Source organism: Rhamphochromis sp. 'chilingali' (assembly GCF_963969265.1).
Source record: "Rhamphochromis sp. 'chilingali' genome assembly, chromosome: 5".
In the NCBI taxonomy this organism is placed as follows: Eukaryota; Metazoa; Chordata; class Actinopteri; order Cichliformes; family Cichlidae; genus Rhamphochromis; species Rhamphochromis sp. 'chilingali'.
This window is the reverse complement of record NC_137932.1, coordinates 11,703,118-11,729,672: the sequence shown is the minus strand read 5'-3', so window position 1 is coordinate 11,729,672 and position 26,555 is coordinate 11,703,118. Positions and strand designations below refer to the sequence as shown.

Sequence of the window (26,555 nt, the reverse complement as noted above, 5' to 3'; positions counted from 1 at the left end):
ACAACCAGAGCTTTATGCGATGACGTAAAGGGCTGTCCTATGGATTTCTCAATCTTGTTTTTACCTCGCCTTAATAAAAATAGACTTAGCAGGATAACTGAGCTGGAAAATACTTTGATCCAGCTTCAGGCACAACAAGAAGTCGGATTCTCTGAGGCTTTACAGGAAAGAATAACTTAACTCTTTGTTGCGATGCATAAAGGTGTTCTTATTTCACAAAGCCGGAAGAACGTAAAGCTTTAAAAGACCCAGACACAGTCCTCTATCAGCTTGAAGGCTGAAAAACTGTAAAGAATACTCCAGTATCATTGCTTTTTAAACACTTCTTAGTTTTATAGACTCTTGTAATACACAGTGCAGCATTCAAAATGTTTGCATTTTCTTCAAGAACTCAATCTGCCTTCTCTGTCTGATAATGAATCCGAGTCAGTCTACTTGCTTGCTACTTTATTAGAGGTACACCGAATGAAGGTGATCCACACTGATTAAATCAATTTTATTAAAACGTGTTAATCTATCACACATCATTTTGTGGCAGAGGGTGAATATTCCTGCTTGTTAGACTGGGACAATATTGGTACAGATACAGGCTGGCTGGAGAATACAATTCATCATTATGATAAAGCACTTATAGACAAATTGTAAGTGTTCAGCACAGGAAATAGTTATTCTCTGTGTATAGGGATCAACTAGAGTTGACCCCTTTTAACAATACTATTCTTTCTCTTCCTCAAAACACTGGATCAGAAAATCAGAGATTATCATTGTATGCTGATAATACCCTTCTTTGTGTAGGTAGTGCAGTTTCCTCTTTACCACATGTTTCCACTTTTGAGTTGTTCCGCTTATTATGTGAATATAAAATCAAATGGACAGCAATTAAAAGCATTCTGCCCTCCCGTATACCAGAATCTTCACGTTGACGTGTCCTCTTGTACGTCATCCACTGTAACACAAAATTGTCAAGGTAAATACAGGCACATTTGAAACCTAATGTAATTTCCCACACTAACTCAACGCTTTTATATCAATATTTAAAATGGACATACTCACTTGGGTCGATATTTACTCTTTTATGATCCCTTTTGCTTCTTCTGGCTATTTCCAAATTTTAGTATGCACTTCTAGTTCTCTCTCTTGGTTTGATTATGCTCCTTCCGTCTCTTGGAGATGAATAATATGGAATATTTTGCTGCCTCACAGATTGCAGGACCTAGTAATTAAATTTGGAAGGTGTAATTAAATTTCTTTTGCTACTTGCTATACTGGTAACAAAAAAAAGTGCATGCAGATCTTAAAGGGCACAACCATTTGCCATTTTCTAAATTCCAAATGCAGTATGTTTTCTTTGTTGTTTCTGCAGTACAGTTATGGGGAAGTGATGTTTGAGTTTGAAAGAAAGGTCTCTGTGTTTAATGGAATTTTGAGATTTACAAGCAGAATGTAATCTACCGTGATAATCTTTTTTTTCTATCGCAAATTAGGATTAATCATGTGGGCATGCAATGTCCCATCGGGATCAGCACTCCCTACAAACCCATCTTAAAAATTATTTGCCTCATCAGATCAATACTAGGACAAAGTGTGAAAAACTTTGCGTGGACTTCAGCACTCCACCTACTTCATATGTGTTCATGTGCATGAAGGTTGCGGATGGAAATGGGGGAGGTCAAGTAAAGACATCAATATAATCATTAGGATTAAGCATTGGGGGAACCACAAATGTCTAACTTTCCAATTAATCTCTACTGTAATTAAAAAGAGAAATGTTTTAAGAGCTGAACCGGTGCCCTTACTGTACATCTGTTCCCAGTAAATATGTCATTGATTTTTCTTGCAGTGAATCTTAATCCTTTATTTGCTTAAATCACATGCTGGCAAGAAGGCTGCTGATGCTACACTGTCCTACATTTTTAAATCCTCCTCCCATTACAAATGATTTAAAGAAGGGATAATGAAGGAAAAGAGAAGTCTATGTAAATATGACAAACACGGATAAGTTCTGATGTCACATAAAAAGTTTAGGTTTGCACCATAAACTCACGGGACTTGCGCTCTACCTGAGCGAGGAGATGGACCGTTTGGGACAGTAAGCAATAAAACTGGTTTTGAGCAAAGGCTGAATAAATGCCCTCATTTCCTTCATTTGGGGACAATTGTTTTCAGACTGGCTATGCACCAAGTTGCCTCGAGGGAGGGTGCATCCTCTCTCCTAGCTGCTCATGCTTCCCCCCTCTATCTGCTTTGTTTCGTGCCCCACTTATCACCCTGCTTTACATATCACAGTGCTGGTAACAGCTTCTTTGGGAGCAGAATGTAAAAGCAGCCGGCCTTGTTTTCTAAACACTCTGTCTGGGGCTCAAAAAACGCACAAACAAATCCTCATTTTGATATCCCCTCTGTGCTGATTAATTATTTAGGTTGCTTAAGGTGAGATGTGCTTTTTTTCCACGGCTCAGTGTAGTGACTTGCTACCGAGCTTTCTTTGGCATGTTGTTGACTGTGTGTTGTTTCTCTGCGTGCAGGTGATTAGGAAGGGTGAGGTGAGCTGCTGCTGGATTTGCACCACATGCAAGGATAACGAATATGTCCAGGATGAATTTACCTGCAAGGCGTGTGAGCTGGGATGGTGGCCGGATGATGACCTGGCAGGTAGGAGAAACAAAAACAGAAACTGTGTTTGTTTTTATTACATCGTTCATCCACACTCCTTGTCCATTACCCCTGAAACGGTTCACACTTATTATTTTGCCCATTTCATGCGTTTACCCTTAGCTCAACCACAGTACTTTTAGTGGGGCTGACTCCCCTGTTCTCTCAATAGTCATCTTCCCCCACCGTAAGGCTATTCACACAGCACCTCAGTGTAACAACACCTTTTTCACCATGCAGGTCCTATGCCCTTGCTTTCTTCATTTCCTCAAACCTTAACACCACTCCCTCAAAAAAATGCTGCTGCTCATTTCCTTCCTCTCTGCTCTTGTTGTGACCCGGTGCTTGTTCTGACAGCGATTTATAAAGTTGAGAGGAGCCCTCAATTCCCAGGTGTAAAATCCTATTACTGCCATGAGAGGCTTGAGGATACATTTCAGCAGTCTGTCAAGAAAGAAAAGTTTCCTTCAGTCTCATTACATTTGAAAAATACTAATAGAGAGAGGTAATATGCTATTCACTGAACAAGGGTTTACAATTGTGAATGTGTATTTTTGAAAATATGCAGCAGAAGAGTAAATTTCAAAGGTCTTCCCAGAGCTTAGAAACACAAATAAGCGATTTGAGGATTGTGTTAGATAAGTGAATGCAGATACATTTCATCTTTGCCACCCGTGTCTGTTTGCATGCATAAGGGGAAAATCATCTGCAAGCTGAGCTGGGTGTGTGGCCAAAAGAAAACAAGCAACAGTTCTCTGTCCCCACTTCCCCCTGCATTTAAATGAAACCATGCTATAAGAGCTGGTTTACACCTTGAGATGCTCATTACTACCTTTCTGATTAGAATCCCCAGAGGACGACAATTTTGTTTATTTTAAAATTTCATATGTCTTATGATTTGGCATATTAGGATTTAGCATGCAGACCAGAACTGGGTTCCTCCGTGAAGTCACTGTAATGCTATTAGCAGAAGCATGTAATTTATGAAGTGTTAAGCTGGGGAAGTCTAGGGATGTCATTTTTCTCCAATTAAGCTCTCCAGACTTCTTCTCTGTGTTGGATGATGAGTATGCAGGGCATCATGACAGAAGAGAAATAGAGCTTTGGGGTGTGTAGGATGAAAAATGCAAATGAGTTCCTGTCAGTGCCATAGCGCAAATGTTGGGGGCACATGTATGGGCAGCTATAGGTGTACAAGGAACTACATAAATAAGAAAAAACACATCTATTAATATGGTCATCAGCATTTAAATATTGTCAAATACATTTAGGACAGTCTAAGAAATCCAGAATCTAAAAATTTCAAACCTTTTTTTCCAGCGTGTTGTTATTGCTGTGTGAGGCTTTGGCTCTGAGGTTATACAACATTATTTCCAACACAGATTTTTCGTTCTCTTTATACCTTGAACATAACACAAAGACTTACCATAAGAAGTATTTAACATATATCAAGGTTATTAAACTTTTCTGATGCTGCTGAAAGTTCATTTTTATTATCATATAGAAAATGATGTCATCATGTCAAATTATTCACTGAGTGTAGTTTAATACTGTAAGTGTTAAAATAAAATTCCGAAAACCAAAATGTATTTAAAAAATTGCCTTACCAGTGAAGTCTATTTTCAGTGTACAACCATTAACTGTTACCCAAAAAGACCGAATGCAACAATTAAAATACTGCAGTATATATATATGTATATATATATATATACATATATATATATATATACACAATAATATGTGCATGTGGAAGGCACTAAAATCAGGCCATTGCCAACACTCTGATTTGCTTTGCCCACTCTTTCATTCTCCTTGACTAACTGCTTCCCACCATCTTTTAATGCACCTTTCATTCAGTAAAACTAACCGCAGGATGAATTAAAAAATTGACCGAACACTGTTTCCTCTACTGTTTCCAGGTTGCCAGCCCCTGCCGTTGAAGTATCTTGACTGGGCAGATGTGGAATCTATAGTTGCTGTGGTTTTCTCCTGCGTGGGCATCCTGATCACCTCCTTTGTTACCTTTGTGTTCATCCAGTACCGTGATACACCTGTGGTTAAATCCTCCAGCAGAGAACTCTGTTACATCATCTTGGCAGGCATTTTCCTAGGCTACATCTGTCCATTCACATTAATCGCCCGTCCCACAGTGGCCTCCTGCTATTTGCAGCGGCTCCTAGTGGGCCTTTCATCTGCCATGTGCTACTCTGCCCTGGTGACCAAAACTAACCGCATTGCACGCATTCTGGCTGGCAGCAAGAAAAAGATCTGCACCAGGAAACCCCGTTTCATGAGCGCCTGGGCCCAAGTGATCATTGCCTTTATGCTTATTAGTGTGCAGCTAACTCTGGAGATTACACTCATCATTCTAGAGCCCCCCGAGCCCATCAAGTCATACCCCAGCATACGTGAGGTCTACCTCATCTGTAACACCAGCAACGTAGGCATGGTAGCGCCGCTGGGCTACAATGGCCTCCTAATCATGAGCTGCACATACTATGCCTTCAAGACGCGGAACGTGCCCGCCAATTTTAATGAGGCTAAATACATTGCCTTTACCATGTACACTACCTGCATCATCTGGTTGGCCTTCGTGCCAATCTACTTTGGCTCTAATTACAAGATCATAACCACATCCTTCTCCGTCAGCCTGAGTGTAACAGTGGCACTGGGCTGCATGTTCACACCCAAGATGTACATAATCATCGCCAAACCAGAGAGGAACGTCCGAAGCGCCTTCACCACATCTGACGTGGTGCGAATGCACGTCGGAGATGGGAAGTCTGCGGCTCAATCAACAAGCAACAGCTTCCTGAATATGTTCCGCCGGAAGAAGACTGTAACAGGCAATGCCAAGTGAGTAACCTTTTGTGCTTTTTCATCTTTCTGTTTGGATTTCATTTCTGGGGTCACTGGTTAGAGACCAAAAAGGTGACTAAACTCTCAAATTGGAAAAAAAAAATCATATCAAGCTATCACTTTTTTATGATGTGTTTGCATGTCAGTGGTCTGTTTTCATCTTTCCAGTACCCCAATGAGTGTTTGTATTTATGTAGTAAAAACTGGTTTTTAGGCACATCCCCCTCCCCCTGAGAATGAAATATCATCAGCGAAATTTAATAGGAAAGTCAAGATGGGACGTTTGCTGTTATTGATTTAAAGCTGAAAGGCCATTCAAACGTGTCAGGGATAATGAAAGTAGAGATTTCATGTGGCGATTCTAGATGTAAGACTTGCATATAACTTTTTTGAGATCCACAGCAGTGGCACATGGACAAGTGACTAAAGTAAGGAGCGGGGCAGAGAAGGAGAGTGATCCCAATATGTTTAAGTGTTGTCTCTTACCCTTGCTATGCAGCCTATCTAATCTTCTAACCCTTCAACCTTCTATACTGAGGAGCGCACTGTCAAGTGTCAAGGCTGGCAAATGTTTTGGAGTCATTCAACCTCTTTCTTGGAGAGCTGCACTGCCAGTTTGTCTATTTTATAATACAGTCTGGGGAATAATTAAAGTATCCACCATTCAGATAATCACAGCAACAAGACAGCTGAAAAGTGTTAAAGCTGAAATCAATTTTTTCTACAAGCTTTTTCCCCAATACACTATGACACTAAAAAAATCTTTAGGTCAAAAAGATGTGCTGAAAGTAATTGTTTTTTTATTGATTGGTTCTCATCTTTTGGATCATTTGTTGCCAACCTGCCTGGATTCTAGATCTCATTTAAAGACATCATTTGATAGTGTGATCCTGGCACTCCTGAGCTGGCAGTGGCAAAAATATTTTTGACTATGCAGCCCTCCAAGAGGGTGATCTGCCACCCTGCTGCTTTCGGTTTATCCTGAATTAACCTCACATTTAACTTTTCTCAGCATGAACACCCTCCCCTCACCACCTCCCCGACTAATCACATTAGAGCCAGTCCTAGCTCATTCTCCGCTAAACACTGTGTCGTCATCAGGCCAGTCCGGGCAAAACCCGAAATACTTTGCAAATGCATGCACCCCTCTTTAACAATAAAATTAGACAGTCAGGAAGAAGACAAAAATAAATGAGATGGATGGCTCTTAAATCTGTTATTTCAATGTCTGACAAAAATGTATGATCATAATGCTGTCTGCAGCACATTATGAATCACTGTTTGTGAGGCTGATAAATGTGACGCTCTTTAGAGCTCATGAGTGAACACTTTAGCCAAGCTCTTAATGTCAAGTCACGTACTTCAAAAGTATTTTAACATGCAATGAAATGTTGAAATGCTGCTGCTCTGTTGTCTTACGTTGCTGCTATGTTGATGTTGTTTTTCTGCCTTCACCTCCTGGTTTCCTGTGATAGTAACTTGGGTTTTTATCTCGTTCATAGTTCTAATGGCAAGTCTGTGTCATGGTCTGAATCAGGTCCAAGACACCCTCCGAGGGGGGGGAATGTGTGGCACAGACTGTCTGTGCATGTGAGGAAACAGGAAGCCGGCTTGAATCAGACGGCGGTCATCAGGCCCCTAACTAACACCCCCGACCCCCACAGCTGTGAGCCCTCCACCTGCAACACTGGCACCGCCTCCCAAGATCCCCCCCCAGAACCACCTGGCACTAAACCTCTGTACAACCTGACGGAGGAAGACGACGAGGGCGACGCGCAGCGCCCCCTTTGGACTCCAACTAGCACTGATCGGCTGCGAGGGCGGGAGTCGGATTTGGATGAGCCGGCTTCTCTTTTGCCCTCCCACTTGACAGGCCACACCACAGATCGCTTGCACAGGGATGTGGTGGACACGCACAGCTCCCATGCACCTGCACTGAATGACCGCACTGCCAAGGAGGCAATGCCTGCCAACGAGCCTTTGAGCTTGACACCCTCTCACCTTCCTTCAGCTCCACAACACGGGGCATTTGCAGAAGAGGGGCTTGAGGATGAGGAACTGGACCTCTTACACGGCTACATTTATGACGCCAAGGAGGAAGGGGAGAGGGAGGATGGGGAAGGTGAGGATTTAATTCAAAACAAGGCAACACTGGAGGATTCCCTAGCTCTGTCTCCCCCCTCCCCTTTCAGAGACTCTGTGTATTCAGGGGACTCTGTCACCGGCTCCCCCATCATCGATTCGATGCTCGGTAGCCCCTCGGTCTACACCGCCGACATCCTCCGAGACTACGCACACAGCTCCTCAACACTGTGAGAGCAAAAACCAACGCTGGCACAGCGGCTGTCAGCAGACTTGAGCATCACACAGAGTGCATTACACCGACACACACCGACACACAACACGTGCAACGATATGATTTAACATTTCGAGTTTTTAACATTTGTTTATTTGCTCTGACATTTGCTTGCTTAACTGTATTTATTACTCTGCTGTTATCAGTAAGTGGTTAATCGAAAATACAGGTAGACCACAAATTATCTACGAGTGCTTACGTTTCTGAGGGGCCGTGAGTGCACAAAGCCTTCCTGAAAAATGTAAAACTGGGACGCGTGCCAAAACTAGTCAGCTCTCACGCCAAATTTTTTAATGAATGAAGTAACACGGAGAGTCATAATAGAAGATGTAGCTGTGTTTTTTTTTGTTTTTTTGTTTTAATAGAGACAGTGCAATTGTAGAGTCTGCAAAAAAGAAAACACGGCAAGAGAAACACAGTAGTGTTTGCGCAGCGCGCTTACACATCACAGACCAAACTTTCTCTAAAGACTGCAATAGCTTAAGTGCATTTCATGCCAGTTTTGATTAGCTCTGCTCTTCTGCTGCAGCACATGCACAGGTCTGTTCATGTGTATAGCAGTCAAAGCTTCATTCAAGAAAATCAACTTTTCATTGAGTATTCATTAAGTAACTGCACTCTTTCTCTAATCAAACCTCATTGCAGTTTATATATTACAAATTAACAAGAAAAGTGAAGTATGTTGTTTGAGTATTACATTTATGTGCCGCAAGGTGTGCTCATCACAAAAGTAGTATCAACGAACTCAGATCCTGCTGAAGACTCGCGCTGTATGATATGTGACTATGGTTACAATGTGCCAAGCAAAGTTGTTATCAGCCTACAGCCCCCGCTTTCTGTTTTATTTATTTATTTATTTTTATGACGTAGCTGGTAAACAGGTAAATAGGGTGATTGTAGATGATGGCAATGCTGTTTATTTCGTTTACACTAAAACCATAACCCTGAGAATTTTTACGCGCGTGGGAAATGACAACAGAAAAAGATTTTGCTTTCCATGCTGTGTGGATATTTCCCACATTTTCTGAGTTTGCTGTGTCATTGTAATGGAAAAACACAGTAAGTTGTACAAGTTATCAAAGTTTGTAATACTGTTAAGCCATCTCTTGTTTTTCACGCAGGTGGTATGTTTGTAATACTAATAAATGTTTCTATATTTAGAATGTCGACAGAAAAACAAAGTTTATACATTTTGCAACTGTCCTCGGATACTCGTCAAAAAGCAGTGTGTTTGTTTTTTTGGGGTAAATTTTAAGTTGAGCCAGTTGTATCCTCTTGAACACATTTGGTTGTAAAAGTAACCAATGATTGATTGCTTCTTGTAACGAGATGATACATGTTTCAATTTTGTTTAAATCTTGCATTATAAAGTTAAGTAATTTAATTGAGGTTAAGTTTCTTAGTTCTTTTATCTATAAGAATGCAAATAATTTCAAAGTACGAGACTACACAGTACGTAGTGCAATTGTATTGTATTTCCAAATGTTTTTAGTCTATTATAGTGTAAGTTGTTAAATGATCTTAACCAGTGTAAAATATATCAGGTGCCACCTGAAAAACACTGTCAAATCTAGAACGAAATAGGCCTTTATGTTTTGGGTGAGCTGAACATGAAAGATGCTGTAAAATAAAAACAAAACTTATATTAAAAAGACTGATTACTGCCTATATTAGCTGAAAAAACCAAACAAACTAAAACTAAAGTTATATTAGTGAGTCAAACATATATCCTGACACCCCCCAAATGATTCTTTAAAATGTTCCAATCTGGCCGGCCTGCAAAATGTGAACACTGTAGGGAAAGAGGGCATGCATTTTGGACCTCATAATTGCACCGCATAATGCACTGTGTTGTAAGATGTTAATAATTGCATGAAGAAAATAATTATTCAAATTGGCCAAAGATTTCAATTGTCATCACTTTTACAAGCCTCTTATTGACTGCCCTTTCATATCACACAAATAATATGTTTGAGCCAGTGTGTCATAAGTTATATTATATAGTAAGTTGCATGATATATTAGCCATGCAGTCTGCTTTTACAAACACTTGTCATTCTAAAGAGCTCCCTTGTTTGACTTTGGTACTGTAATAGAATGCTATCAATGCAACAAGTCTGTTAAATTTCATTCTACCTAGATGCCAGGGGCATGTCTAGACGGGGGTCATGGGGTGGCACCATACCCCCATTGATATTTTCTTGAATACTTTACTGAACTTCAGGTTTAATATACTTGTACTTAATGTACGTATTTCTGTGTTATCCTTTTTCCTGCTTATATGCCACTATATTTTAGATGCAAATGTTATATCTTTAGTTTTTTTATTTTTTGAAGATAATTTCTATTATTAAACCTATAGGTCAGGGGTGTCAAACTCCAGGCCTGCAGGTTTTAGATCTCACCCTGGGTCTACACACCTGAATCAAATGATTAGTTCATTCCCAGGCCTCTGGAGAACTTCAAGACATATTGAGGAGGTCATTTTAGCCATTTAATCAGCTGTGATGGATCAAGGACACATCTAAAACCTGCAGGACACCGGCCCTCGAGGCCTGGAGTTTGACACCTGTGCTATAGGTCAAGCAAACAAAAAATATGGAAGAAATTAAATACATCAACAGCTGGAACATACATCAATGGACCAGTAATTGTAATATATAGTTATTGTAGTTGTTTGGGCTAAACACATTCAGAAATTCTAATCCGATTCTATATAATGTGTACCCTTACTTTAGGGTTGTTTTTTTTCCAAAATATATTTTGATTATGAAATGAGTGCACTATTAAGTTGCTTGAATAGGATGATAACTTTCACTTGTGTAAAAATCCTACATGCAAAACATTTATCCAACACAATTTCCTGACCTGTACCACCGCATTTAAAAAACCTGGGATCATGCTTGCTCCTCTGGCATTAACATCAGCACAAACCTGTGCACTGGGAGCTTCATAGTATGGGTTTCTACAACCTAGTATCTCCTGTAGGTGTAAACTGTACGTTTTTTCCATGTAGTTAAAGTGGAAAAACCGAGATCTTTTTTTTTTTTTTTTTTAAAGATTTCTATGTCTATTAACTTGATTTGAAATGGAATATCCTTGAACTTCTTTACATCACAAGAAAACAAGAATTTTGAGGTGTTTTTTGAGCTATTGTGCAATGGTTTTATTATTTTTGGCTCAACTGAGATAGTATGGGATGTGCAGAGCACCTTTACTAGAGAGCCATGTTTTTCAAATTAGAGGTTTGGTTCCACTGAGGATTCCTGAGGATTTTTTTTCACTGTTTGTTTTGTTCTTTCACTTAGATGTGCTAAAATGACCCCCGCCCCGGCAATTTCCTGAATTTAGCACGCAAAATATTTTTTTTATTTTTTTTTTTTTCGAATACGAAACCAGAAACCATGATTTCCGCATGAAAAGCTTTATGTACTCGCACTAGAGGGAGAAGCATACTGTATCAAGATTTGCATTTCCGCCTGAGTCCTGTGACTTATCAGGTGGTTGTTGAGCGTCAGGAGGAGGAGGGGGAGGAGGAGTAAAAAGGAGAATTAGAAAGTTGGGGGGAAACTCGAGTACTTTCTATCGCATCTGGTCTTCAGCTGTAACACCGGCCTAGTCCTCCGTCGCTCCTCGCAGGACATCTATATGAGCGAGAAAGCAGAGGTTGCCTGAGTTTGAGAACAGCTGTCAGTCTCAGCATGGCCGGGGGCTCGGTGTCCGAGTGCAAGGAGTACTTGTTTAAAGTGCTGGTGATCGGAGAACTAGGTGTGGGCAAGACCAGCATCATCAAACGCTACGTTCACCAACTTTTCTCGCAACACTACAGGGCGACGATCGGGGTCGACTTTGCACTCAAAGTTATCAACTGGGACAGCAAAACGCTGGTCAGGTTACAGCTGTGGGACATCGCAGGTAAGGACACGCTCGCTGACGTCATTATAATTACGTTTCAATAATGGATCCGGTGATTTTGGAGCCACGAGATACCAAATCTAACTTTTCCGTGCGTCACGTGTCACATTGGGGAAGTTTCACTTGAGCACGCCACATCGAGACTTCAGAGATATGTTTTATCAGAAAAATGATTTAAGATGATGATGATGATGATAATAATAATCAACCAGAAAGGCAGATTTTATTTATCTATTTTGCAAAGAGTAAATTTTTAAACCCGCAGATGGCCACGAATTCAACGGCGCACGGGGGGAATTTCCAGTACAAAAGACCAGTTGATCACGTCTGCTGTTCTCTTGCCCACTTTATGATCACAGCAGCTCATAATTGTCAGTGGAATGTAGGTCACGTTGTTATTATCGACTAAGCCCCGCCTCGCTAAACTCGCCGTCATATTGTGGTGTAATTCTCACCACGGCTTACAAGTGTCTTTTGTTAAACTGGTCACGATATCCTATCACTGTTACCGTCCTGTGATTCAAACGGCCTGGCTCTGTTTCCGAGAAGATTTCAGTAAACTTAAGTAACTTGGCACACAGGCCAACCTGTGCATTCCAGCAGCTTGAGTAAGCAAGCTGAGAGGAATCAGAGCAGTGTAAATACAAGTTTCCTGCATGCAGGCGGCACTGCTCAGACTCCCAGTGTTTGTCATCTCCAGGCCCAGAAATATCACACTGTAAACAAAAGAGTCTGAGAATGACGCGCTTGAGAGGACAGGTGAGAGAGAGGAAGTGAGCAAAGATGAGAAGTGAGCAAAAAAGACCGACCTTCAAAACGCAAGCAGGAGCCAGGCTGCCAGACACGGTCTACGCTGCTCTTCAGTCAGAGGGAATGAGGGTGTGATGTGACGTGGGTGAGGGGTCTCTGCACTGTCCCATTAGCCTCTATCTTTTCATGTTTGATCCCAGTGCCAAAAATCCATCTGACACTGGGGCTTTTGAAATTCAGAACTGTGCTGACTGCGTTGCAACTCCCAGCTCTAATTTGTGATGGTTATCTTTGTGTTGAACATAATGAGATCATGTGACTTAAGGGCCATTAGGAGTGTGACCTCGTGGAAATCGTTGTGGAACTGTCAAATTTTAGGGCATATTTTAGAAATTTTACAGTATTTATAAAAGGCAAAGTATAAACTGAGGCAGTTTACAAAACGGAAAAATAATAATTTGTCTCTTTTTTTGTATCAGTAGTGAAACATATATTATGCTTTTCAAAAATGGCAAGGTGAATAGGACTGCAGTTATTTTGTGTGTTTTCTTTTCTTTATTCAAATGAATTGACTATTTATTGGGAAAAATAAATACTTGATTAAAAAACTGTCCAAAGAATGCGACAAAATTAGGTTTTATTAAATTTTAAGCCCAAATCATCACCAGAAAGGTTTAAAAAAGCAAACAAGTACTTAACAGCCTGAGCCGCTGCTGCCTGAGAAATAATTTCAGTATCCATCAAAGTGGCAAATTGTGTTCCTGACATTTTTAAGTTAGATAAGATTGCAGCTTTTGGCATTTCTGACAGTCTTGTTGCTAAAATGCCGTTTCAAAGTTGTTGTTTTCTTAAGGCTAATAACAGAGCTTTTAAAGACTAGAATAAGGTGAGCTCTATAAAGTAGCCTAAAGAGACAAAAATTCCATGTGCTGTGGGTAAAGCAGAGAATTTTCAATGAGAAAAGTCTATATGCCAGGAGGTTTGAAGTGGGACAAATTCTGGGCGTAAGTCTTTCTACTACTATTCTGATAGTCTTGGATAAAAAAGGTTGTTGGCTTCTGATCTAACTGTGTTTTTACTGTTGTTGTCAGTCTGAAGTTAGATGCAATGGGTTAAAGCCATTGTGGTTTGATTACAGATGTTTAAAGAAGTGAAAAACAGGACTTCTATAACCTATACCTCAAAGGAATTTTTGGTCACTGTGTTTGTTCCTCATCTTGGTTCTTGGTTCACAGCCTGTCGTACCGCTTTGGTGATCTTAAGTGCTGGATTAGTATCACATTGTTGGATTAGTCAAGTTATAGTGAACAATAAGACAAAACTACAATCATAATTTTAGAGACCAAACAGGGTTTCAAGGGTTTTAAAAATGTCTGTCTGGCTATTATATAAATTTTTCATGATTTAAAAAAAACCCAACAAAAACAATCCCTGCCTCTAGATATGTTCTATTCTTACTTTTTGGCGGGGTTGAGCAGGTCCTTCCTCTCCCTCAATCAAACAAAGCTCATATGCTGAGACAGATCAGGACAGATGGTTAGAAGACTGCTGTTTTTCTTTTATTTATTCCACCGCTTACAGCAGTGACAGAAAGGGGGCGAACATTTGGGTGTCGGGGGGGGAGTCATCACAACAACTTGCATGTCTGTCACAGAGTGAGTGGCAGTGCGGGCTCAAGTTCCCCACCATCACTTTGGCCCTGGCAGCACAAGCTCAGTGTGCAGGAGCATCTGTGACTGAGCGCCAGGAAGTGCTGTCTGCCTGTCACAGACCGACAGCACTTGATTAGAGGATCTGCGAGGGTAAATAAAAGCCTGACACACACACACACACACACACACACACACACACACACACACACACACACACACACACACACACACACACACACACACACACACACACACACTTTGATAGGCTGATATCATTAATTAAGACAGGGGAACATGCTAGTATAGATTAGGGAAGGTGTGTGGATCTGGATGGTCTCACCAGGTAGGACGACTCTGTTATTAAACTGCGTTATTCACACCTACATCAAGGCCTGCCTTGAGGACACTTTGAGGATAAAATAAGTAACGACACGTGGGTGTAAAGGCTAAAAGCTCGAGGTGTAGTTGCCAAGTCATTAAGACCATTAATGAATGGCCATTAAGCCATTTAATGTACAGAAAAGGAGGAGGAATAATCATCTTGGCAACACTGAAAGCAACTTCAGAGCTTCTTTGTCTTTTACCGACCTCACCAGTGATTACAGTCTAGGAGGAATAACAGTAATCAGAGGACTGTACAACATCGGGGAAGTCAGTGTGAAGCATGCAGGTTTCCCACCCCTTTTCCACTCTCTCCTGGATTTACTCAAGCCAGTGGACACAATGATTACCGCTATGGCATAGAGTGAAAAGGCCTGCACCTTTTGGGCTCAAACATAGAAGTGATGAACGGTTTCACATTAATGGGATGTGTGCAGTGACTCCTATTGCGGTCCAAACTTTTTGTCCCATTAGGATCCCTCATTTCACCTGAACTTATTATACCTCAATGATAAACTTCTCTTTATCTCATAGCGCTGCCGCTTTCTAACAGGGTTTGAAAAAGTAGATGCTACCCAGGACGAGGTTTCCAACACAGGTAAACTAAGGAGGAAGGAGAAGTCTAATTTTTAATTACTTTTGCAAAAATACCCCAAAACTGAAGTGTTCTGTACAAAGAGGCTCTTATCTATTTGTTTGCACAAGAGCCAAAAAGGCTGGCGAGGAGCTGTAACCGATTTGATGATTTGATGCCGAATGTTTATGTTATCAGTAATCTGAAGAAACAGTCACTCATTTCGATTACAAATAACAAGAAAACAGGGAAAACAAATCAGTTTTCCGTTACTAGAAGGGATTTTTTTCAGTCGCCCATTGTGTTTGATTTGACACTCTAAAAACTTAATGGTATGACATTAAGCATATTGAGAAAAACATATACCCGTGATCAAAATATGTAATGTTCTCAAACATTTACACAACTGATTCATTTGCTATCAAAACAGTTGCTGATTAATTTTCTGTCAGTGGTCTGAAAGATTCATCTTCTTGCTGTTTGTGCTCTACTCGTAAACGACCGAATGAAGCCAAATCACTGCCAAGCAATTTAGCTCCTTTTGCCAAGTATGACAGTGCATACTAAATGTGACACTGAGACGTTTTCAAGCGCACAGTGTGGCAAGCAGTGCAGCCATCGACGGAAATGGAAGCGAAGGCAGAAAACACAATGTACCGGTCGGTGCGAAATGAAAGGAAATACCAAATGTAAGTATCTTTGTAAGGTGTTGGACAACCTCAAGGTGCCAGAACAGCTTTGGTGGTTTTCGGCATATATTCACACATCTGAAGTCTAAACTCTCTTGGACAAGCTGAGCACCATTCTTCCAATTCTCTCATTTGGTGATGATGAAGACCAGTGCCTCACACCTAAAGCTTTTCGTTTCCAATTGGGCGTCCAGATGCAAATCCTGTAATGTGTGATTCACCTTTATTTTCACACTCTTTGCCTCTCTGCTTTCGGACATCTGGATTTGTTGTTGTTTGCCCAGGTTGTCCTTTAATATGCCACTTATCTGTTTGTATATAACGGGAATAAATCTGATGCTTGTCATCAAATGTATATCTTAAGTAGATCATCAGTCCTTAGATTGATTAAGGATTCAGTCACCTGGGCCTAGAGGCCAGTCATTGACACCCAGGCAATCGCTGGTTGATAGGGAACAGTGCGTGCTCCGGGATCAGAGAAAGACTTCCTAACCACTTGCCAAGTGGAAGTGACTTAATTTGTGACGTACAACCCAAACGGAAACAAAGACCATTAACCTTCAAAGTATAAAATGAGCCTTTTGAAGTATTTGGTTGCAGCAGTAGGGCACAACTTTTACCTAAAAGGTGAAAGTTCTCTGTTTCCAGCACTTTTTCAAGTTTCAGGAAAACTCGTAGACTAAACTCAGGCAAGTCAGTGTCTTTTATTCAAACTACAGGGAACTGTGCTAATGTGCTAACAACCAAAGGAATCACAAGGAGATTTTTAATACAGCACCCTCTTTGTAACCAGTCCCCTTTGGCGTTGTGTCAGGAAGGTCATCCGGTTGCCGTATTACCTCATAAGTTACCTGATTTAATGGTAGAGTGGTTGTGTTCTTTTGGCTGTTATCGGCAGTTGTAGTAGTAGTAGTAGTTACTGACATTTTGGTCACTTTTTGGTGTATTCTTACCACCAACAATAGAGGTTAAGACCAAGAAACCTCTCCCTACCCGTTCTATAAAGTTGCACAGATTCCCACTGGGCTGTCAGCGGCAGTAGCACTGTAATTATGAATTAAATTTCTAAATTAAGGTGCACACAAAAACCTCTTAGCACAAAGTGAGGAGGGAAAAAAGGCTGTGGATTCAGTTCAGACTGTTCAGCGGTAAAGGCTGTAGTAAGCTGTAGTAAGTCATGTCTCACATGCTGCTCTGAGGAATTTGAACGTGCCAGTCATGTGTTACGCTCTTTTGAAACTCATGCTGAAGACTACCTTCGTGACTGGGCCCAATGTTGCTACTTTAGTGTTGATGGGGGGAGTGTGCGGGGAAGTTTTTCAGCCAGTTGCTTCCTAACAGCAGACGGTGACTGCTGCTGTTGTTACTGCCATGTCTGGCTTGGACAGTTTCTATGGTAACCCACCCACAGGATAGCAATATCTACGAACGAAGAGGAAACTAGGGTTGCTAGGGCTTTGGATAATGATGAGACTTCGCTTTATTTCAGTCTCTCCCACACAGCAAACAGAGATGATACAGTGAATCTAACTAAACCATTTCAATTTCATCAAGTACTTCTGTAACTGAAAATTTATGAAGATTTCATAAGCAGAGTGTCTAACTGCACTTGAGGTCATGCATCCGTGTTTATCAGTGTGGTCGACTGAATTAGAACAACCCTGTTTAAAGCCCTTGAAATTCAACAAAGTTGGTTTTCTCTCTGGGTAGATTTAGTTTTCCACTTCTTTAGTTTTCGATGCTGTTGCCTAATATTGTGCTTTTAATGCAGAAGCACACACCTTTGTACTTTCCTGATATCTCATGCTTCTCTGTGGCATGCTCTGAGTAAATACGCAATTCTTGCTCAATCCATTCCCATGTTTTTCTGCTGATTGGGTTAGGAGCATATGACACTCGTTACTGCTTTTAATGTAATTAAATTTGTTCTTTCTTTTTTTTTAAATAGTAAAATGTCCTTGAAAATTGCTTTTACAGGAAAGTAAAGCAGCTTGATAGATGGATCTCAGATAGAAAATCTGTAGTCTGTATCCATTTAGAATTTTATTTCCTATGAAAATCCATACAGTGAAAACTTTTTTTAAGCTGTAAACGCGCGAAGCAGAATAATTTAAAAGAACTGCAACACAACAAAGACCAGGCATCGCAGGATTTGCATTTAACTTAAGGTTTGTGACTTTTAGTGGTTCCACAGTGTAGTGGTTTACACATTTGCCAGACAAGTGGAAAGAAAAGATGGGAAAGAGCCTGGAAGGAGACACAAACCTCTTGAATCATGAAGGGCATCTGATGTAGAAATCTGCCAAATCAAATACGTGGAGCAGCTGAAACTACCTAAGGTTACCTAAGGTCAGTGACTCACATGGGAAAAACCACAGCAACTTGGGAATGCCCTGAAAAGCAAACAAAAAAACCCCAAACAAACCCTTAGACAATCGTATAGCAGCCAGGTATGTGGAGCAACCACAGCAGTCGGAGTATCTGAAAGGTTAGTGAGTGATATATGGAAACCTTGCGAATACCCGAAAAACTTCTAATCCAGTTTTTGACAGTTCAGCAACTTATTGCTTATTGTGCAATGTTTTTTCCCCCCAAATTCAAGATAGAATCATAAAACATAAATTCTTCAGGACAGTGTTACAATTCTCGCCAGCAAGCAGGCACAAAGAATGTTTTCAGGATTTGTTTTTCCAGATCTTGTCTGTTTTTGGACCTTTTGGAGAAGATTGGATTGATTTTAAATATGCTGTTGTTATACTGTTCCCTAATCCAAATTTTTTTTTTTTACTAATCTGAATAAAACATGCTCTACTATATTTTAAATCAACTAATACAAGTGAAAATATTTGTAAATATCAAAACTAATCAGTGGTCAGCATTGTTCTGTCACTCCATTTGGGCAAAATCATATGTCGTCCTATAATACCTTGCAATGAATGAAAAGAAAAGAGGCCTTAAAAATTATTAAGACAGTACTTCCATCTATATTCTGCCCTTGCCTTCGCTATCCTGGATGTATGAGCTTTACAAGGCTTGGAAATGAAAGCCTTATTTCAGTCTATCGGCTCTTTATCCCACTGTGTCGTGTCTCTGGTGAATTCACCTGGGGTTATATCAGCTAAAATTAGACTCTCAATTATGAGCAATTACCGTCAGGCCTGTGGGCCCCACAGTGTATTCACTCTCTTGCTCACACCCGCACTGTGCCACGCCACTCCAGTTTATTGCGTGACTGGGTAAGTACAGTAAAGTGAAAGTGCGCTGGGTAAAGCTTTGCTCGCACTTCCTCAATCTCATTTTTGCTTCATTATTTGTTTGTGACTCAATAATAGTAAAGACTGCAAATTATCTAACACGCTGAATACTTGGAACTTTCCCTGGAGCAGTGTAGCATAAATATGTGCTAAATCCATCACATGTTATCTCAAGCTTATCGTGGCCTGCTGTAATTGCAGACACTCGATCTAAATATGATAAACGAGCAGGTGCTTTAAAGGCTTCATTTGTGGTAATATGCTAAGTAACTATACCTCTGGGGGTGACCCAATATTTGAATAGTTAGTTAAGCATAGCATATGGACTAAAATGTCCTCAGCAGCACCAGCAGCAGTCTTAATCATGTGATTACAAAGGCAAGTTCAAACTGGATGCTGTTGTAAATTTGTCCCCATTAGAAAATTTAAAGACCCATGTTTTTCTTACATGCAAGGGCATTTAAGAGCCAGGACCTCTTAGAGGAGCTGATGTTGCCTTACAACTAGGAACCATATGCAAGAGAGCATATGTCCGAGAAACTGTTCCCATAGAGATAAGATGGATATGATTTAAAAAGTAGAAAAGCAAACATCCTTATCTAAGTTTTGACGTTAAAGTGCTTTTGTTATATCTGGTAAATTTAAACCACTGGCTCTTGACAGGAAAAAGATTAAATCTGTGGAGGAATCTCCAAAGCTGTATGTCTAAAAAGGAGCTCATGCTTGTGCTCAGTCCTACTAGCTACTAGTGGTTTTAGGTTGGCGCAGTACTGACACACTGCACTGAAATATTTAGACTGGCCCATTTAATGAGTGCGAGCTAAAGCCTTGTAACATTATAAAAAAGTGTAATCAAGTAACCTAATAAGTCAAATATATGCATATATAAATTGACAGAGTAAGTTTTATTTTGAATGTGATGTAGTGATGCTGGTATTTAACTCATCTCTGCTCTATTGCTCTGCTGAACAAGGATACTTGCCTGCTGAAACATCAGTGGCTTCCATGCATAAACAATTCAAATAGAGCTGTGTCCTACTTTCATTTCTTTTATTGTTGCCAACAATTGTCTGAGCCTACTAACAACCCAGCACCTGATACAGTTCACTGCAATCGGTATATTCCTGGCCTATCGGGACTGTCCAGAGATATGAAGTATCACAAGTTCCAAAGCTGTTGCTACTGCTACCTTCTGGATGTTGCTTTGCTTACAAGCTTGCAGTATTTAAAAAAAAAAAAAAGGGTGCCCTTCATCCATCACTTGCATCAAAGTATCAACTGCTTGACTTCCCATCAAAGACCATAAAGATGAACCATTAATGATGCGGCAACCCCTTAATTCTTACAGAGACATTTTGGGAAAGTAATTAAGACCTAAGGTTATGTAGTTCCTAAGACAGTTTTGGTATTTCAGCTGCCTGATAAATCTGCACACTATGGATGTGTAACACTTGCATGTTCCCTGGAAAAAGCCTTTTCCTTTGTACACCTTTGGAGATGTGGTTTAAACACATTTTAGAGTGTACAAGTGCATTGCATGTGCTGAACTCCCTGCACACATGAACTAAAGTGAAATAACACAGGAAGGTTAAAGCATGTAATTCAGTTCTTAGTATTATTTACTTACCCCCAGGGAGTATTTCCTCTTTAAAGTTTCATTTTAAAAGTGCAAATAAGAAAATGGAAGTACTCAAGTACTGAGGTTTCAGTTATTCTATGAAACTGTAAGCATTTCCATGATGTTTTGGCATTCAAAAAGCATTTACTGCACTGAGTATAAAATCTGTATTCTTAATAGTTGGTTGATTTAAGGATCCATATGTAACAAAACCAAAGGAAGCAATTGGTCTTCACTGGTTGTAAAACTCTTAATGAACTGGGGTGAAAAACTGCCTTAAAGTGATTCAGATTGAAAGTGACACACCTTATACTGCTGATAATTTCCCTTGCTTTGGCTTGGTGAAATATCACCTCAGATTTTCTTAGAGAATAACTTCAGAGAGTAGGCTTATTATAGTGGCAGATTACTCCCGTCATTCATAGTGTGTGTGGATTAAGCCCGTGGCAAATGAGAAAAATAGGTCAAATAGTAACCATCTCTATCCTCGTCATTTTTGGCCACATTTAGAGGCGAAATTATTTCATTTCTCACCAAGTTGTTACAAATTGGAGTAAGAAATGACAAGTCCGAGTACTAAATATTTATTTCTTCAGATACTGTTCTGTTCATTTCAGGTGAATTATCACGTCTTTGCAGGGTCCATGATTTTTTATTTTATTTTTTTCCTCTCTCACAAACTCCAAATCATATTATTTATCTTTTAGTTGCTTTTAGCTGTTTTGTAAAAACTGTGCATTTACCGCTGCATCCTTTTCCCACCCCTCAGGTCAAGAGCGATTTGGGAACATGACGCGGGTGTACTACAAAGAAGCCGTGGGGGCATTTGTGGTGTTCGATGTAACAAGGGGCTCCACATTTGACGCCGTGTCTAAGTGGAAGCATGACCTAGACAGTAAGGTGAAGCTGGCTAACGGCAACCCCATCCCCTCAGTGCTGCTCGCCAATAAATGTGACCAGAAGAAAGAGAACTCCAACAGCACAGCTCTAATGGACAATTTCTGCAAAGAAACTGGCTTTCTGGGCTGGTTTGAAACCTCGGCTAAGGTGAGAAAGTGCCAGTGGACAAAAGCCGTTTAATTTTATATGCATTCCTCTTTAGAGCTGGGTGACGCTCTTCTTTTTAAACTTGTGTCCTCTCATATTTATTCTGCACTTTAAAACATCCTACAGCAGCATGAAATGAAAAGTTAAGGCAGGCTGAAATATTTCCTTTAAAGTCAGCAGAGTCATTGTTAAACATGATTAGTGCTGGATTCAAATCACGTTTTACACGTGAATGTGACTTGTGTTCAATAACAGCTTTGTGCTCAGTGCTCATGTAGCAAAGTCAGAATAAAAGGAGATACTTATTCTTTTACTGAACAGATTTTTAAAGACAGGAAATCCTCAAAAGTTGATCCAAAGAGAAGTGAGACATCTTCTGTGTGGCGTAATCACGTTAGGTTGACTGTAGTTATTGTGAAATTGTTACACGTTCTTGTTTTTTTTTTTAGTCAGAAGCCGATTCAGCAGTTGTTCATGTTAGCATTTTTGATTCAGAATTCAGTGTTACATATGGAGGCTTGTAAGTAATTTGCATTAGATTAAAGGGCTGCAATCTGTTTAATGACTTAAATTAAATTACCAAATACATTGGAACAATGAAATTTCTTTTTAAAAAGACAAGCATCAATCCAGCTGTCTTTGGCATGCATGCATGCATGCACAATATCTGGTAAAAAAAATTTGTTGGACAGCTGGTGTGATAAGGTATCACATGACAGTGATGGATGTTACAGCCCAGAGCTGCAAGGATTAGAGGGATAAAGGTTTGAATGATAATGTTTTGTAGTGTTTCTTTTCAACTTGCGTCATGATGTCACTGGTTTGCTATTACTATCTTGAGATTGCTGCCATCTTGCACTTGCTTTGTAAGCTAATTCTCATCTCTCTCTTCCACACACTTTCATTTAAAGGTCCCACATCCTACTGCTTGGAGATATATTAATGTTAATGTTGTTTGTTCTCTACGCCCTTTTAAGGGACTGTTATCCACGTAGAAAGAAGGGAAATTCAGATACGCTCGTACTTTACAAAGTTTAGAAAAATCTTATAACTCTTTGAGAGTGGATTGGAAATAGGGCCTTTAAAAGGTAATTAATTAACTTATAAAATGTTCCGATAGGTATAATATTTCCATCTGAAATAAAGTGTAGTGCTAAACTTAGTTGTGCTAAAAGTTCTGTGCCTCAGTTGTTAGTACATGTTGTAGAACTTTGTTTTGTGATCATGAATATTCTACATTTTAAGACTCCAGGGAGACCTCTTTTTTTTTCTCCCTCAGTGAGCCTCTTCCTTTTTGGAAACTTCAAAATGACAAGCCGATAAACCGGGAAATGCCTACAGTCACGCACATGTACATTTCAAATAACAAACATCCATTATGTTTCCATGTTGTGGAATGCTTTGATGACTCTGGAATCAGCTGTTCCCATTTAGCTCATTCTAAATAACTGTTGTTCCTGGAGCTGTGCTACGTACCGAGTCATGTGACGTGTCTATGTGGGCGTGTGATGAGTGCAGAGCCAGTTCCTTTCTGTGGATTAATGTTTTGTGTGCCTGTCACACTTGCACTAAACTCAACCCACAACAACCTGCGACTGGGATTCTGTTAATAAGTGCCAAACTTTCATGCTGATTTAAATGACGAAGAGCATATTTTCCCTAATACAGTACAAGGGGAAAATGCAATGTCACGGTGAACTATGAGTTATAATGTCGTCAACAACCACATGCCATTACAATTTATTAAAAGAAATTACTTTAAGACTGGCTTGATTGAGCTAGCATACCAGTAAGTACTGTTTTTAGCTCAGTAGTCTTTAATAGAGTGAATACTACAAACCAGTTTATTTCATTATATTTTAAATCTTTATTTTATTTCTGTTTGCCTTTTTTGAAAACATCTTTGCTACTGTAGAGTCTGAGCAAAATCCATAAATATTCATTACCTCTTCAACCCATGCTATGACAGCTTTTGGGCCACAGTGTGAAGGACAAAGGCAAACAGTGATTTTCAGCCTGTCTCTGCTGGTCTCACTTTTGCCTTCTGTTACCCAGCTAAACAGGCTGGTTCACATAAAGGGCTTTCGTGAACTTCTGAAACTGCTCTGAGGACCATAGTGCAGGCCAAGGCAGAGGAAATTTCCAGTCTCCATACATACTGTGCTGCAAATGACTTTTTGTTTTAATTATGATTTTTTTTTTATCACCTCTCTAATATATGCTTTGACCTTTCTATAGGACAACATCAATGTGGATGAAGCTGCTCGATTCCTGGTAGAGAACATCTTGGCTAACGACAAAGGTTTGCCATATGAGGAGAGCAATGGAGACAGGATCAAACTGGACCAGGAGACTGTGGCTGCTGAGAGCAAGTCAGGCTGCTGCTAACACTCAATCCATTCACATTAGCCTCCCTTTGGCACCCATCCAGCCTGTGGCTTCTGCTCTCTATTGCAGCCTTGGAGAGGAATATATTTTTTGGGGTTGTTTTATTTTTTTTGTGTCTTCAAAGCTCCAGGAACTTCTCTCTTCACTGATGCCCATTTGACCTCTGTATCCGTAGTTTTTACACAGATACATTTTATTTAGATTTGCCTTAACCGTTCCCCTTCTTGTATCTACACGACTCTTTCAGGATCTTCGGTGCTGTCTTCATGTTAGGGTGCATTTCACCACCACCAGCAAACCTCGCCTCACTCACTCACCCCTTGTTGTTCTGACAGCCTCTGAAGGCTCGAGACTGTATCACACTGAAGAAGGGTTCAATCTAAGCAAAAGGCTGAGAAACCCAAGCTCTAAAATAACCTGTAGCCTTTCAAAGTCTGTGTGTTTTCTTTGCTGTACTTTCTCTCAGCCTCCTTCTGTTTATTTTTGTCACCCAGCAACAAAAAAGTGTCTCAGAACCAACGCAGGTGGACTTTAATGGCCCTTAATTTTTCATCTTACAGCAGCAAATCATGTTTGTGTCTGTAGCTTTTCTCTTTTTTTAGAGTACCGTGTAAAAAAGCAAGTAAATGGGCATCTTAGTTAAGTATTATCTTATTAGAAATGTGTTGTCTTAATGCCATATTTTCTCTAAAAGTGCCTTAATTGATTCATATTTTAGTGAGGCAATGGATCGCGCATTTACTTTACACAGAAGTATACAGCCGGACAATGAAGTATTTCAGTAATATGAGTAATAATAAAAACTTTAATGATGATACTAAATGAGACAATAGGAAACCTTTCTTTGATTGTCTCTCCACTGGTATGATAGTATGTTCATGTATGTTTCAGTATGCATTTTTAAATTGTGTTGGATTATGTATTGTATAACTTTGGAATTTGTGAAAAGCAGAAACGGACTACAAGGACTACGCTCAATCTGTTGAACTGTTCAGATGAAATGCAAAGGATTTTTTTTTAAACACGTTTACATGTAGAAATACTTAAACAAAAAAACAAAAAAAAAACTCAAGACCAAAACTAGAATAAACATTCGAACAGGTTTGTGCTGTCCACTTGTGATTAACTTGTCTGCTCAACTGTATGAATTGATTAAATGTGTTTATCGGAACTCTATACATATGTAACAAGAAAAGGACAGTGTACATTACCAATCTTTTATAACCAATCAATCAATCATGTTGCATAATCTGCTGGTAGATTGTATGAATTAGTAAACGTATGCCGATCCGTATACCTAAAAGATCATAGCAGTATAACTATTCCTTATTATATTAATACCCTGCTTTTACTGGCATGTAGAAATTCAAGCATGGCTGAGCTGGGAATATTCTCCTAGTAACAAATTTCATATTAGCATTATGAGCACAAGCACTAATGCTTGTGAGGACTTGGATCTCTTCATAGGAAATACACACTGCAATTGTTGATCAGAAGTGCTTTATTAACACTAATTTTGAAAACTATATATACCACATTTTAGAAAACACTATACCCATTGTGTTAAAATTACCTTTAAGTAATTCAAAGCACTGACGACAGCTGTATTTGTGAAAACTACAGTGTGTGTGTGTGTGTGTGTGTGCAGGGTGCTCCATGTGACTCCTCTCACGAAACAGTGTGTGATAGTCATCAGACAGGGTTCTCTCACTACTAGAGCTTGTGCTCTTCCACACACCTAGCACAGAGATCTGCCAGCTGTTAAGCCTACAAGCACTAGTGTAACTTTTTTCATTGTTGGTACTCCAGTCTGCTTCCTCTTATGAAACTCTGCGGCATATTCTGTAGTTTTAGGTAGTAATGCTTTTAATTTCATTTTATGTTAAGGAATTCTTCTAATATATCAAATATACACCGCTTTCTTGTGGTAGATGGGAAGATGCTTAAAATTTAAATATGTCCATCCTTCACTATAGCAACAAGAGACGCAACTGTTCAAGGCCTCTCCCTCCCGCGTTACAGCTCGGTTGCGTAGCAACGCATAAACTTTCAAGAGCAGTTTGACAAGGACAGAGAGACGATGATAAACAAAGGCCGCCTCTAGAGGTTCCTTCTCTTACTGTGTGAGTTGCCCGCGTCTTTGCCACAATAATGTCCAAGGCACATCCAAAGAAAAAGGAGTCATCTTCCAGCAAAGTGTCTTTATCCGACCGGCAGACGGAGTGAGTTCAGTGTAATGAAAGGAGAGACATAGTTAGCTTTAGCGTTAGCTACCATTAAGCCACTTAAGAAGAGATGTACTTTAGTATTTACAGTATTTCTTTCGCTGTCTGAGGGTAAAAGGGAACTGGTTGGGTTTATGTAATAAATCGTGGAGCTGGTTAACTGTGTTGTTAAAAACTCGCACAGAACAAATGAAGT

At 39.9% G+C, this 26,555-nt stretch overlaps 3 protein-coding genes and 1 long non-coding RNA gene across 5 annotated transcripts in view; 3 read left to right on the top strand and 1 right to left on the bottom strand.

Moving 5' to 3' along the window:
* The window catches only part of grm1a (glutamate receptor, metabotropic 1a), a gene marked incomplete at its 5' end in the record, with an annotated part of 35,156 nt that extends 26,477 nt beyond the window's left edge, over positions 1-8,679 (top strand). The window contains 3 exons of the mRNA XM_080883646.1: positions 2,526-2,652; positions 4,572-5,508; positions 7,014-8,679. Of these exons, the coding sequence (XP_080739772.1) occupies positions 2,526-2,652; positions 4,572-5,508; positions 7,014-7,827 (1,878 nt within the window). The 3' untranslated portion in view covers positions 7,828-8,679. The remainder of the gene's footprint in view (positions 1-2,525; positions 2,653-4,571; positions 5,509-7,013) is intronic.
* LOC308397640 lies at positions 344-12,957 on the bottom strand. Its single transcript, XR_013971823.1, has 4 exons — positions 12,591-12,957; positions 2,606-2,645; positions 1,054-1,213; positions 344-946 (listed from the first exon to the last, which is right to left on the bottom strand). It is a non-coding gene; the product is annotated as an uncharacterized lncRNA (long non-coding RNA).
* On the top strand, positions 11,385-25,236 carry rab32a (RAB32a, member RAS oncogene family). The gene is made up of 3 exons (XM_080883647.1): positions 11,385-11,781; positions 21,469-21,746; positions 23,985-25,236. The coding sequence occupies exons 1-3, from the start codon at positions 11,568-11,570 to the stop codon at positions 24,132-24,134; spliced, it is 642 nt and encodes a 213-aa protein (XP_080739773.1). The 5' UTR covers positions 11,385-11,567; the 3' UTR covers positions 24,135-25,236.
* An 870-nt stretch (positions 25,237-26,106) lies between these two features.
* adgb (androglobin) overlaps positions 26,107-26,555 on the top strand; it is a 37,402-nt gene continuing 36,953 nt past the window's right edge. For both annotated transcript variants that reach the window (XM_080882290.1, XM_080882289.1), the window contains exon 1: positions 26,107-26,356. In XM_080882290.1, the coding sequence (XP_080738416.1) occupies positions 26,286-26,356 (71 nt within the window). In that variant the 5' untranslated portion in view covers positions 26,107-26,285. The remainder of the gene's footprint in view (positions 26,357-26,555) is intronic.

Excerpts from the sequence above, each read along its gene's own strand:
- rab32a (XM_080883647.1), top strand. The coding sequence starts at position 11,568 with ATGGCCGGGGGCTCGGTGTCCGAGTGCAAGGAGTACTTGTTTAAAGTG. Across the intron at positions 11,782-21,468 it reads ACAGCTGTGGGACATCGCAG|GTCAAGAGCGATTTGGGAAC; the intron begins GTAAGGACACGC and ends CCCACCCCTCAG. Across the intron at positions 21,747-23,984 it reads GGTTTGAAACCTCGGCTAAG|GACAACATCAATGTGGATGA; the intron begins GTGAGAAAGTGC and ends ACCTTTCTATAG.